The sequence below is a fragment of the Scyliorhinus canicula genome, chromosome 17 (assembly GCF_902713615.1).
Source record: "Scyliorhinus canicula chromosome 17, sScyCan1.1, whole genome shotgun sequence".
Lineage (NCBI taxonomy): Eukaryota > Metazoa > Chordata > Chondrichthyes > Carcharhiniformes > Scyliorhinidae > Scyliorhinus > Scyliorhinus canicula.
This window is the reverse complement of record NC_052162.1, coordinates 51,266,147-51,280,326: the sequence shown is the minus strand read 5'-3', so window position 1 is coordinate 51,280,326 and position 14,180 is coordinate 51,266,147. Positions and strand designations below refer to the sequence as shown.

General features: G+C 47.4%; 1 protein-coding gene across 5 annotated transcripts in view; it reads left to right on the top strand.

The window, feature by feature from the left end:
* Positions 1-14,180, top strand: part of frmpd3 (FERM and PDZ domain containing 3) — a 648,120-nt gene that overhangs the window by 557,695 nt on the left and 76,245 nt on the right. For all 5 annotated transcript variants that reach the window (XM_038775294.1, XM_038775295.1, XM_038775293.1 and 2 more), the window contains 2 exons: positions 4,797-4,923; positions 7,144-7,233. In XM_038775294.1, coding sequence (XP_038631222.1) covers positions 4,797-4,923; positions 7,144-7,233 — 217 coding nt within the window. The remainder of the gene's footprint in view (positions 1-4,796; positions 4,924-7,143; positions 7,234-14,180) is intronic.

The following is a 14,180-nucleotide window of genomic DNA, read 5'->3' as shown; positions in this document are numbered from 1 at the left end:
CCCTGGCATAGTGGACCTCATGGTGGACCAAGGGGTAGTTCTTTAAGGATGATGATCCAAAGTCCATTGGAGGCCTCCCGCCCCTCCAAAATCGAAAGTATGATCAGTTCTGTCTGGGAGATGTAAGATGGAGTATGGGAGGACTGCAAAGCTGGCCTTTGGGGCTTCTTCTTCCAATGTATATGCACTTGTTGGTGCCACTACAGTGGACTGGGTCCAGGTCAATTACACAGGACACATAGCCCATTTCCCAGGATGCAAGAGCAAGCCCATTAAGACTAACTCAGCCAGGGCAGCACGGTGGCGCAGTAGTTAGCACTGCTGCTTCATGCGGCAATGTCCAAGGTTCGATCCCGGCTCTGGGTCACTGTTTGGAATTTGCACATTCTCCACGTGTTTGCGTGGGTTTCTCCCCTCAACCCAAAGATGTGCAGGGTAGGTGGATTGGCCATGCTAAATTGCCCCTTAATTGGAAAAAATGAATTGGGTACTCTAAATTTATTTTAAGAAAGTCTAGGTCAGCATGGAGATGGAGGCAAGAACATTCTGCTCTGACAGAGTTGTGTATAATGCATCAGAAGCATCACAGCACTCTGGCAGACTGTTGTTGCACTCACCTCAAAGTCTCTTGTGAACTGAGGACCGCCTTGTGCATGGCATTCTTTATCAATTATGTTTTAGACCAACATAATTTCCCGTTGGTGTGATGCAAGATTGGAAGGTTTGATGGGATGCCAGCAGGCAGCTGTTTTAATGACCATTCATGAGATGTAAATTAATGTGAATGGACTTCATGCCACCAACCACAGGACACACCGGGCGGGATTCTCTCTGCCTGGCGCCGGGCCGGAGAATCCCAGCGACCAACGCGAATCACGCCATGCTGCCTCGACGTGATTCTCCACAGAGCGGGGAATCAGCGCCGCGCCGGCGTGGTTGGCGTTGCACCGGTCAGAGGCCGCTCTACACGGCCCTCCCAGCGATTCCGAGCGGCAGTTACAAAAAACCCGAGTCCCGCCTGCGCCGTTCTAATCTGCTGTCAGTGGACCTCGGCGTGGAAGGGTCTGGGGGCGGCCTGTGAAGGGGGAGGGGTGGTCCAACCCTGGGGGGAGGGGGCCTCCGGTGTGGCCTGGCTCGCGATCGGGGTCCACCAATCAGCGGGCCGACCTCTCGGGCTGGGGGCCTCCTTTTTTCCACGCCGGCCCCTGTAGCCCTACGCCGTGTTGCGTCAGGGCCGGGGCAGAGAAGGGTGCCACTGCGCATGCGCGGACCCCGCGGCTCCCAGTCGATGCCGGGATCAGAAGCTGGAGCGGCGAGTGTCGCTCCTATGCCGTTCTGGCCCCCTGTAAGGGCCAGAAATGCTGATCCTGAGGCCCTGTTGACGGCGTCGGGAAACGCGACGGTATTTCCGACGGCGTCAACACTTAGCCTCAGGATCAGAGAACCTCGCCCATCATGATTTACACTGATAGTGGCTCCTGCTAGATTCTCCACGCCCTCCCGCCGCCAAACCCACCACTTGCCGGTTGGGAGAATTCTGCCCATAGTCCCAGACCTACTCCACGCTCTCTCCAATTGAATATAAAATTTATAAAATAAAATATTTATAAAGTATTATGGTTGCTGCTACCTCGGTGTCATATTATTTACATAATATGGGTTCCTTATGTTGCAATGGTGTTGGCTCATTGATGAGAACTTGAAGCTTTTTCAAACCACTGAGTGGTAGCACAAAGGTTAGCACTGTTGCTTCACAGAGTCGGATACCCAGGTTCAATTCCCAGCTTGGGTCACTGTTTGTGTGGATTCTGCACATTCTCCCCGTGTCTGTGTGGGTTTCCTCCGGGTGCTCCGTTTCCTCCCACAAAGTCCCAAAAGACGTGCTGTTAGGTGAATTGGACATTCTGAATTCTCCCTCAATGTACCCGAACAGGCGCCGGAATGTGGCGACTAGGGGATTTTCACAGTAACTTCATTACCGTGTTAATGTAAGACTACTTGTGACACTAATAAAGCTTATTATTATATAAACTACTCTACAACGTAACTACATGTACTTTTCTGTATTTCACTCGCCCTTCTTATATCTGACCCAGGTGTCTTGCCATGTTCTCTCCATTGCTTAACAATATAACAGTCCATTTTCTTTGACTTAAATTACTCAGTGTCTGCCAATATCTCTTCTTGGTTGTGGGTCTCTCTATTTAGCCTTCACTACGAGATCATTAATTACTCCTATTTCATTGCTCAATGCCAGGCCCGGTATAGCCTGCTGTCTGGTTGGCTCCAGAACATGCTACCTTTGCCCATCTGACTTCTCCAGACTATATGTAAATTAAATTCCCCATGATTATCGGTGTGCCTTTCTAAAGAGCACCAATTATTTCTTCCTTTATGCTCCACCCTACCATAGAACATAGTGCAGAAGGAGGCCATTTGGTCCATCGAGTCTGCAACGACCTTCTTAACCCCTCGCTTCCACCCTATTCCCGTAACCCAATAACCCTTCCTCACCTTTTTTGGTCACTAAGGGCAATTTATTATGGCCAATCCACCTATCCTGCACATCTTTGGACTGTGGGGAGGAAACCGGAGCACCTGGAGGAAACCCATGCAGACTCCGCACAGACAGTGACCCAGCAGCGAATCGAACCTGGAACCCTGGCGCTGTGAAGCCACAGTGCTAATCACTTGTGCTACCATGCTGCCCCCTAATCATGTGGTTACTTTTCGGGGCCCTGTACATGGCTTCCATAAGTGGCTGCTGGCCTTTACCTTTTCTCATCTCTAATCAAATCATTTCCACAACCTGGTTTCCTGAACTTAGGTCATCCCTCTGTTGTGTGCTAATACCATGATTAAATAACAGAGCCACACCTTCACTAAATAACCTGTACCCTTCAATCCATGTCCTCCTGCAGCTATGTCTCTATAATGGATATCAAACCATACTTATTTATTTCTATGTGTGCTCTCAGCTTATCTGTTTTGTTTCGAATGCTGCATACATTCAGATGCAGAGCTTTTATTTTTATCCTTATATTCTTTACAAAACCACGAGTCTCATCTGTGGATTTATTGTTTGATTTGTGCTCTCCGCTGCCTGGGGAAAGCAGGCAGCATAATCAAAGACTACTCCCACTTGGCTTACTTACTCTTTCCAACTTCTTCTATTGGACAGGGGATACAAAAGTCTGAGAACACGCACAAATAGATTCAAAAACAGCTTCTTCCCCACTGTTACCAGACTCCTAAACAACCCTCTTTGAACTGAGCTGATTAATACTACACTCTTGTATGCTTACTCAATGCCGGTGTCTATGAATTTACATTGTGGACTATTATGTATTTTTTTTTCATGTACTAAATTATCTGTTTGAGTTGCTCGCAGAAAAATACTTTTCACTGTACCTCGGTACGCGTGACAATAAACAAATCCAATTCAATATCCCTTCATTTGCCATAATAATACTTTTCTCTTTTGCCTCATGCCTGCTCTTTGATTTAGCACATCTTCCCAAATTTGATCCCTTTTCCCCACGATTTAGTTTAAAATCCTCTCTACTTCCTTAGTTAAGCTGCTCACAGAACCATCCAGGTGTAGACCATCCCATCGGTATAGATTCCACTTTCCCCAATCCTGGTGCCAGTGCTCCACGGACCAGAACCCATTTCTCCCACACCAGTCTTTGAGCCACACATTGATCTCTCTAATCTGATTTGCCCTATGTCAATTTGCACCTGACTCAGGTGATAATCCAAATCTTTGAGGTTCTGCTTCATAATTTGGTGTCTAGCTCCTCATACGGACTATACATAACCTCCTACTTTGTCCTGCCTATGTTGTAATTTAATAGAGCTTGCACATTTTTAATGTGCAAGTATCAGGTGACCAAAATGATACAAGCAGTATCATGTGACCAAAATTCCATTGAAGACATTTTAAATAGGATCTGGAATGGAATGGAATGCCCATTCTGCGAGTCACTGGGCCAATCTAGATCAATGTATTTGCATAGATCAGGTGAGTATCTGTGCCGTAAACGCTGAAGTGCCTGGTTCACGTTGTGGAAAGGAAACCTGTAGCAATCCTGACCACAGTGCCATTGTATTAGATCAACAATACATTTAAAATGGGTGTTTCTGTTGCTTTGCAGTAAATTACAATTGTGAATGCCTAACCATTTTATTTTTTAGGTTCTGATGCCCATATCAATGTTGTGTAATAGGAACCCAAGTGTATCCTTTCGAGGTGCTTATAGTGCTAGTACTGTGACTGAATCATAAAACCTGATTCCTGTGTTTGTGAATGGTTTATTATGCATTGCTTGGGCCAAAATGTGGAATGGGCAGCAAGAAGGACAGGGAGTGGTCTGTATTGAATTGTGCCTAAAATCTACCTGCCCCGACCCAAAAAGCATCCCAGATATGTTGAAAATATAATTGATTTTCAAGTCCTTTGCACTGAGAGAGAGGGAGGCTTTATAAGAAAAATAGTTTATATATAGCCCCTGTATGTTTATTGACTGCTGGGTGTTGATATGCTGAGATTGGCCCCAAGCACTTAGTCACAATTCTTAAAATTGTATTGAGATGGTGGAAAATTACATTATCCGAGATCCAAAAATGGAAGAACGTCAAGGCTCAAAGTCTTGGCGTACCAAAACCTGTGTCTTTGTTCTCCCCACTTCTTTGATGAACCTGTCAGAATATAATTGCCTCGCAGTTCATATTTCTTTCCGACTTCACCTATGAAGAATATAATATTTCTGGGTTTTTTTTATTGAATCGTCTAGGAAGGAATGGGGCCTAGAGATGTTCTTGCCATCATCCCTTCTGCTGTACATGAAGGAAAAGCACAAACGGAAAGTCCTAGCACATCATCTCAAAGCAACTCAAGTTCCAGGTCCGTCAGGCAAAAAGGTAAAACAAAGAAAAGCTAAGACCTTAGCAGTGGACTCAAAACAAGACAATATTTTAGCTTTATTGGTATTTGTATTTATATTCAGGAGTCCTACATGGCAGATGTTGAGTTGGCACAGAGAGATTGCTGAATTAGGAGGGCAAACTGTGCAACAATTTATTTTTGCATTGCAATTCAATCTTGTATATCTACTGAGCGGAAGTATTTGGATCAATTAAAACATCACTTGCCATTCTGACTCAACAAAACTATCGCACCCAATTGACCATTCATAGATATCTGCGGGTAGAGAGTTTAAGTTTCCACCATTTTATGTGTGAAAAGTGCTTTTTGATTTCAATCCCAATCAATCTGCCTCGAATTTTCAGATTGGTTCTGGATCCCTCAACCAGATGAAATAGTTTTGATGAGAGGCATCTTGTGCTCTTATTGGTGGTGAGCTTGGATATGGGAAATGCATGAAATGGTGGCATCCCAGAAAGCCACCGCATTCCACGCCTCAGCAGAATTACGGTCGACCTTCCCCACTGCTGTCTATTGGGGCCCTTAAGTGGCTGATTAGGAGAAATGGGGTGGACAGTCTATTATCGGGGCCAATTTCAGGGGTGAACTTGGGGTTGGGTGGGAAGGTGATGAAGTTGTTACCACCCTGTTTTTCATACCTCCCCAATGGAAACATGCCTGGAAGTGACCCCATAAAATGTAGCCCCTATTATGTGTTGTAAGTAAACTTATGTACACAACTCATTTCCTATCAGTTTAGTATCAGCCTAGGCTTAGTGTTAGTCCACTCTTGTCTCAGGCTCATAAGGTTTAGATTCAATCTGGAGACTTGAGCACATCATCTAAACTGACATTTCAATGCAGCACTAAGGTAGTGTTGCATTTCGGAGGTATCTGCCAGCTTTTGCATGAGACACTAAACGGTGGCTGCCTGCCTGCCCCATCTTCGGTAAGAGTATAAAGTCCCGTAACACGGTTGAAGGAAGAGAAGGGAAGTTCTACTGGCTCCCTGGCTGATATTTAAAATGATAATCTGGTCATTTGTCTCATTCTATTTGTGCGACTTGTGGCTTTGCTGTGAGCATATTGGATTTTTGTTTGCCTGCAATACATCACATCAAAAGTACCTTATTGGCTATAAAATACATTGGGACATCCTGAAGTCATAAAAGTTGTTGTACAAGTGCAAGTTCTTTCTTAACTGGACATAACTGGTCTACATCCTAGGGTGTTGAAGGAAGTGACAGCGGAGATAGTGGATCCATTCGTTTTAACGTTCCAAAATTCCCTTGACATGGGAAAGCTTCCAGTGGATAGGAAAAATGCTAACGTAACGCCCTTATTCAGAAAGGGGGAGGCGGAATGTGGGATATTGCAGTCCCATTAGTTTAACATCTGTTGTTGGGATATTGTTCAAATTAATTTTCAAGGATGTAATATCAGGACATTTGGAAAGTCAAAATGCTATCCATCACAGTCAGCATAGTTTTATGTTGGGCAAAATCAGTTTGACTAATTTGCTAGAGTTCTTTGAAGATGTAACAAGCAAAGGGGATAATGGGGATACTGTAGATGTAGAATATCTGGACTTCCGGAAGGTGTTTGATAAGGTGCTGCACTAAAGGTTAATTCACAAGGTTAATTACATGGGATTTGTCGTATGAAGAGAGATTGAACAGTTTAGGCCTATACCCTCTAGAGTTTAGAAGAATGAGGGGAGATCAAATTGAGCTGTGCAAGATGTGAAAAGGTATGGATAAAGTAGATGTGGAGCGGATGCCTCCTCTTGTGGGGCATTCTAGAACGAGAAGTCAGAGTCATAGGATAAGAAGTAGCAAATTTAAAACAGAGTTGAGAAGAAACTACTTCTCCCAAAGGGTTGTGAATCTGTGGAATTTGCAAAGTACGGTGGATTCTGGGACAGTGACTAAATTTAAGGAGTGGTTAGACAGATTTTTAATGGGTAATGGGTTGAAAGGTTATGGAGAACGGGCAGAACAGTGGAGTTAAGGCCAGGATGAGATCAACCATGATCGAATGGCGGAGCAGACTCGATGGGCCAAATGGGCTAATTCTGCTTCCTTTTATGAATAACGGTGACTTGGCATCTAGAAGGCACAAAACATCAAACAAGGATTTCTTTAGACTTTGTTCATTATCTGATGTAGGTAATAATTTGCTGCAAGCCTCAGTGACCTATTGTATATTTCACACAGATCTCTGCGATACAAGCCAAACTGCAGTACCTGCGGATCCTGAATGAACTCCCATTGTATCCAGGAGGACTTTTTAACTCTGTTGTTCTGGTAATGTTACCAATAAACCATCTATTCATCTGTTAACTCATAACAAGAGTCACACAAAGTATAAAAATACTCCAATCCAGACCTATTTTAGTCATAGTTTAGCTGTATAGATCTGGCTTGATCAAATCTTATGCTGTGTTACCAGTTCTTAGTTGGAGGTATTCTAGAGGACGTCTTACAAATGGTTTCAGTGCTTCTCGGTTCAGGAAATCAAAATCCTGCTTCTGTTGACAACACAGAGACTGCCGCTGGACATAAGCATCATGGGACATTGGGTGAAAATAGGAACAGGCTCATTGGTGGTGCCTCCACTATAGTGAACCATGTCAATCCTCTCTACCGAGGCCTGCATGTGAATAAAGGTGAAATTATACAACCAAGGGATAAATCTGGTAACTGCAGGTCAATCAGCTTAACATCGGTGATGGGGAAACTTGTAGACAGCATGAAACATTTTGGAAAAACATGGGTGACATACTGATAGCCTAACACAGATTTGTTAAAGGCAAGACATATCTGACAAGATTGACTTAACACAGATGGTTGATGAAGGTAATTCTGTGTCTGTGGACTTTCAAAGGCATTTGATAAAGTGTCCCATAATAGACCTGCCGGGTAATTGAAGCCCATTGGATTAAATGGACAGTGACAACATGGATACAAAATTGGATAAGAGTTAGAAAGCAGAGTATAGGAGTGAATAGTAAATTTTAGAAGGATGGATGGAGTAGTTCCTCCAGAATGTGTATTAACTACACTGCAAAATTTGGTATGTTAATGGTCTGGAGTTTGAGTATGGGAAGTGAAATTTCCAAGTTTGCAGATGACAGAAGTGGGGGCAGCATTCAGACAGAACATCTGGTCTTTCTAGGAAGCTCTTCAGAACAAAGAGGTAGCCTCTTTAAAAGAAACTGTGGTTAAAAAGAACAGCTGCTCAAAAGAGGAAGTTCTTCAGAGCTGATGGGCCACAGTAGAGCCCATGCAGGGAACCACATCCAGTCCTGGCAGGACCACCACATGGCATAGGCGACCCCGCCATTGGTAAAATACCAGCAGCAATAGGAGGAGGCCCTGGAGTGCTGATTAATAGGGCCGTCCAATACCCACATAAAATTCCAGCCATAGACTGGATAAATTAGTGGACAGCAAGATAGCCGGTGGAGTATAATGTGGGAACATATGAGGTATATTGGATAATAAGAATAGAAATGTAATGCAGGAAAAAGACACTTGAGTGCATGAAGTTTCAGTTCAGCGACTCTTTATACCCCTGGCACCAAACGTTTAAGTTTAAAAAATAATAATTTTAAAGTTATAGAAGATTTTAAGTATGTTGAGAGCACACCCCCTGATCTGAGCAATTCTGAACCAGTCAACCTTCTTTATTTCACACCCAAAACATTGGCTCTGCCCATAGCACTGGCCCCGCCTCCTCAAGAGCCTGTCAAAAATGCTCCCCAATTCTGAAGCTGGCAGGCCTGCACTTTACCAGGCTTACAACCACCATGGCAAATACAGCGTTCCACATCCAGGCCCGAGCAGAAGTCCGGTCAGAAGTCGGGAGTTGGAGATGATGACCTGCCCGCTTCACACTTTCCTGCTTAAAAGTTGCTGGTCCCAACAACTGTAAACACTTACTGTTTACTAAGTAATTGCACAATTAACAAGTTTTATTAATGAGCTATGATAGCTAAAACATTCAAATCAAAATTAGTGACAACATTTTCTTCAGTAATAACAGTTATAGACAAATGGTGAGGATTAGGATGATATCCAGTATCGCTCGAGATTATCTTCTTAGTCCATCATCTGTGCAATTGTGGAAATATACAAGACATTAAAAACACTATCAACTTCTTGTTTTTTGATAGGGCCTAGGCTAGGTAATGAGTCAGCCCCTTAGGGTCTAAGTGAATCACGTCTTCACGAGCTTTGTGAGCAGGAATAATTGTTGCTTCACCTGCAGTCTCACTGCATGATGCTTCTGCATCTTCTTCAGGTACTAGAATAGGCCTCCTCACACTAGATGCACACTCTGAATTCAGGGGTCAACATCACTGTTTGATTCTTCATCACTTGAGTCACTGCCATTCAGCACTTTAGATTTGGCTACGCCATTGAATGTGCTGCATGTTCTCGTATCATCCACAAGGCCTTTGGCATGAAGCAGCTTCCATCTGTGAACCATCTTCTGAGGTTGCCCTTCACTTACAAGTTCAATGATCAAAGTATGACCACCAATGTCAAGACGTTTAATGACTTTGTGAGCTTCCGGATCCCAAACATCTTGGGTGGGATTCTCCATCGGTGGGACCCTCTGCTTTGCCGCCAGCGCATTCACACCCACAGATTTCCCAACGCCATGGGGGTGGCCACAATGGGAAGCCCCATTGGCCGGCTGCCGGGCTGGAGGGTCCCGCTGCAGGCAGGGACGTGTCACGCCGGAAAACAGGTCTGGCGAGACAGAGAATTCCGACCCTGGTATCTTATTTTGAACCTGTATATTCCGATACCTGAGGAATACTCTTGCACTGATTGGAGATCAATAGCATCAGCCTTGTGACAATAGAGTGCTCTTCTTCTTGGCATTTCTTTCTTTGGTCTCTTGGGTGCCACCTCAAACATTGTTGAGTCTCTCCTGAAGGAGCGGTAGTGCAGAGAACAGCCTGTTGAGGAATATGGGATACTGTAATGTGCATAAACCTGTTCTGAAAGATACTCGGGACATTTTTATTTGCTCTCCGGAGATAGGGTGTGCAATCTGCCGTGAACGGTATGTTTGAATTGTTAGCATTGGCCATCACCCTCTGGATGGTTGGGTGTAGTGCGACCCTTGACAATACCGTACAGCTTACAATTCTCCTGTATAATGCTGCTCTCAAAATTTCTTTGTTCAATGTGTATTCTGCGTGGAACACCAAAACAAACAAATTAATCATGTACGAGAATTCGAGTTATACTTGAAGCCTTCCGATCACAGGTGGGGAATTGCTTCTGTAAACTTAGTGAAGGCATCTGTTAGAACCAGAACTATGAAGTTGATATTTAGTATTTCCAATAGCCTAGCAGCAGTCAGAGATTTGAAGCCACTTCCGTACTTTGGCCACAGTATACCTCTCACAGTTCTGACAGTAACTGGCAATATCGGCAGCCATCCCAGTCTAGTAACGCTGCTTTTCTGACAGCACAGTGGTCTTTTCTCATGCTTGCCCCCCCCCCCCCCCCCCCCAAGCTCAAGACTGCTGGGAAGGATGAGTTGCTTCACCTCCCTCACATTGTCATAGACTAGTCGATAGAGAACACCATCCTCCCTGATCCCTTTCCAGCACCTCAACCATTTACACAACTGTTTGGTCTCCTTCATTAGGCACGATCGGGTAGGTGGATTTTAGTTTTCCAGTAGAAATGAAGTATACTGTTGCCTTCTCAAACAAGTTGAAGCTGTCTGAAGTCCTCCTTTGGGATAGATGCCAAAGATGAGACTGGCTCTACACTTCTGAACCGTGTATAGATTTGATTCAAAAGCACTTCAGTGACGCCTCAACAGATCCCTGGTCAGACTTCATGGCAGAGTTAGGTATGAATGGTGTAATTTGCTTGAGGTAGGGGTATGGCATTACTTGTAATCCCCTCTAACCTGGCAGAGAATGGCTTCCCTTCCATGGTCCCTCTTCCGGCTGATAGCATCAACGGGCAAAATTCTCCGGCCTGCCGTTGGTAGCAGAGACTCGGGCGTCGTGAAAGAATCCGATGCCAATCCTTTTCCAATGCTCCGGTCCCCCACTGACAATGGAATCAACGTTTGTGCCCAGGTGCCAGCAGTAGGGTGCCCACTTAGTGGGCCTGACACCATGGGCTGGATTCTCAGTTTATTGGACTATGTCCCCACACCGTCGTGAAAACTGTGGTCTTTCACGTCAGGAAAACTGCCGTCAAAAGGCCAAACATCCCCCGTTTTGCAGGGGGCTAGCGGGCAGCTGTCGTAGAGCTCACAGCTCTAGCTGCCAATATGGCCCCCCACACATCCGGGTCAGAGACCTCGCATGGGGGCGGCAGCGGCCTCCAGCTGGACTGCCGAGATAGTGCTCCGCATCGGCCGCTCGCCCGTCCCGGACCGACTGCACACATTGCCCCCAGCACCGAATAAAGTCAACCCCCCCCCTTCCCGCCGATCAGCCCTCCCCTGACTGTGGTGGTCCTGGACTGAGTCCGCAGACGCCACGCAAGGATCACGGACGGTGGGACCATATTGGAATAACACAGCGGGCCTCAAGCAATGATCTGCGGATACTCACCGTGGTGTAGTCCACGAGTAAGCCAATTTTCGGGGGGGGGGGGGGGGGGGGGGGGGCGGCGGGGCGGCTGAGAATCGGGAAACCAGTGCCAGTCCCGATTTTGTGCACCAAAACGGATTCTCTGCCCCGTCACCAAACACGATTTCGGTGTCGGGGGGGCAGAGAATCCAGCCCCATATTCCCCGGACCCCTGTGATTCTCTGGGCCGGGAATCACGTGGGCATGAGTTACTACAGGTATTTCGCAGTGCTGCCCTGATGTGTTGGACTTCACGGTGGGCCAAGGGGATAACTCCTTAAGGAGGCCAAAGTCCATCCGAGGGCCATCCTCCCCCTGACAATGGAAGACAGCCCCCCCCTCCCCAGAGACCCTCTAAATAGGGAGAGCACCATAAACCACCATAGACCCACAAGTAAAGAGACCCCTGTCAGGAAGGCCCCACCCCGCCCCCCAAAAAAGGAAAACCTATCATTACGCCCCTCCCCCAGAAAAGAGACTCCTGTCTGGAAGATAGAGAGCAATTCAAAGAGAGGAAGTAAAAACAATTACTACTGTTATACTTACCTGGGCATATACCTGCTGGCTCAGACAGAGGAAGCACCACGTGTCAATTCCTGGATGACCTGTGTTTCAACCTCTCTGATCCTTGAGTGACAAGCCACTCGTTCTTCACCCTTAGTGGGCTGTGATTGACAGCTTTCACATACCCACAGCTGTTAGCCTTGCTTTATTGATCTTCCTTCATGGTTGAGTAACGCTGAAGTGCTCCAACCACAATGTCTATGAACATCAAGCACTTCAAAGAGAGTTAAGAGTTACTGAGCCTGAGCGGAGGTGGCAGGGGTGGTGAGCAACGCAAGGACTGGCCAGCCATGCCTGAAGAAGCTGCATGACCTCCTCAGGACTGCCCGGGTGAGTCGCCACCGCCACCCCTTGCGCCACCCTCGTCCCATAAACCCTCACTCCTCCACCCTCCATGCAGTCCCCACTAGGCAGATGAGTAAACAGTGCCGCGTGAGGATGGGCAACGACCCCCCCCCCTCCCCCAGCCAGCCAGAATAAGTCACCACCTCCCTGCTCCTGTCACTACCCCGCCTCACACCCCGCACGCAACTCCCATTCCTCTATTGTCTTGCAGGTACACCTTCCAACAAGGCGGGACCATCCAGGGTCCTTCGCCCCCAGTTGCAACCCCACAAAACCTCAGAGCACCAGTTTGAGGATGATACCAACTTCTTGCCACTGCTGTCGCCGGCACCCTCCACCATCTACCCTCCACCATCCCAGAGACTTTCACCTCGGTGGGTCGCCTTGGAGGCTCCTGGGACACTATCTGGAACGCACCACACAAATGCTGAGGTACATCAGGTGGAGGTAGAAACCCCCAAGGGGGGGACAATTGGAGGACAGCCCGACCCCAGCGACCGGCTGCCGTCCAGAAGGGTCTCGCGCTTCTGGAAAGCGACGTCTGTCAATGCTGGAGATGCAGACACAGAGATGTGGACTACATGAGGGGTATCAGTGACCATCTAACGTCTGCAGATGCAGCTGGTGGGGTCCAACCGCCTGCAGGAGCTGGAGGCAGTGCCAGGAATGCATGCTACCCAGGCCAACGCCGAATGGGTGGTGCCACAGTCAAAGTCTTGGGTGAAGATATCCAAGGCCTGGCGCACTTGTGCGGGCGGTGGCTGAGGCGCAGGACAAGAGGGCAGCCATGTCATAGGCAGCCATGTACCAGGGCCACATGGACACTGCTGCAGTGTTCCAAAGTGTGGGCCAGTCGCAACGGTCCATGGCTGTGGGCGTCGAAAGCATTGGCCTGTGCTGGCTAAACTGAGCTTGTCACAGCTGGACCTGGCACAGTCCCTGCGTTCCATGGCCAAGAGCATCGCGACCCTGGTTGAGACGAGTGGGCCTCCACGACTAGCAGCATCAAATGACGGCGGAGGCCCTGGAGCTCGCTCAGGCTGCATTCCTGACCCAAGGAGTAGCCCGGGGACCTTTGGGCATCTCAAAGATAGAGGAGGTGATGAGGCCCATATTGGTGACTCCCCCAGGGGAGGGCTGGAATATCGCAGTGCCATTCAATCCCCCCCCCCCAACCTGTCCCTGGCGCATCCGATGGGCACTGCAAATTTACTCGGATATTACCAGACTTCCAAAGGTTAAGGCATGTATTCCATGTACAGGGGTGACACCCGGAAGACTGAAGTTGCTCCAGAGGACCGCTGCCAAAGGGGACCCAGGTCGCAGGGCGGGATGCGCAGCAGGCTGCCTTCACATCCGATGTACTGTCTGGGGTTCCATATCGATGAAGCATTAGGACACGCCAGATTAGAAAGGTAGATGGCACAGGTGAAGCACACAGGTTAACCTTAGGGCACAATAACTTGTATATATCACATTAAACATCGACATTCCGAACTGCCTCGGTCCTTTGAAGGGTGTGAGGGCTGCGCTGGATGTAGAGGGTGTGCTGGAGGAGCGTGATAGGGAGGCCGGTGGTTTGTGGGCTAGTGGTGTGGCATGTAGGTGTTGGAGGCAGGCATGGGTCAGGGCTCCAGGACAGTCTGGCATTTCCCCCAGAGTCGCCCTTGGAGGCAGATGGGGACGGGGCCAGAGATATGTGGTAGGGCCTACCCGGTGAGTGAC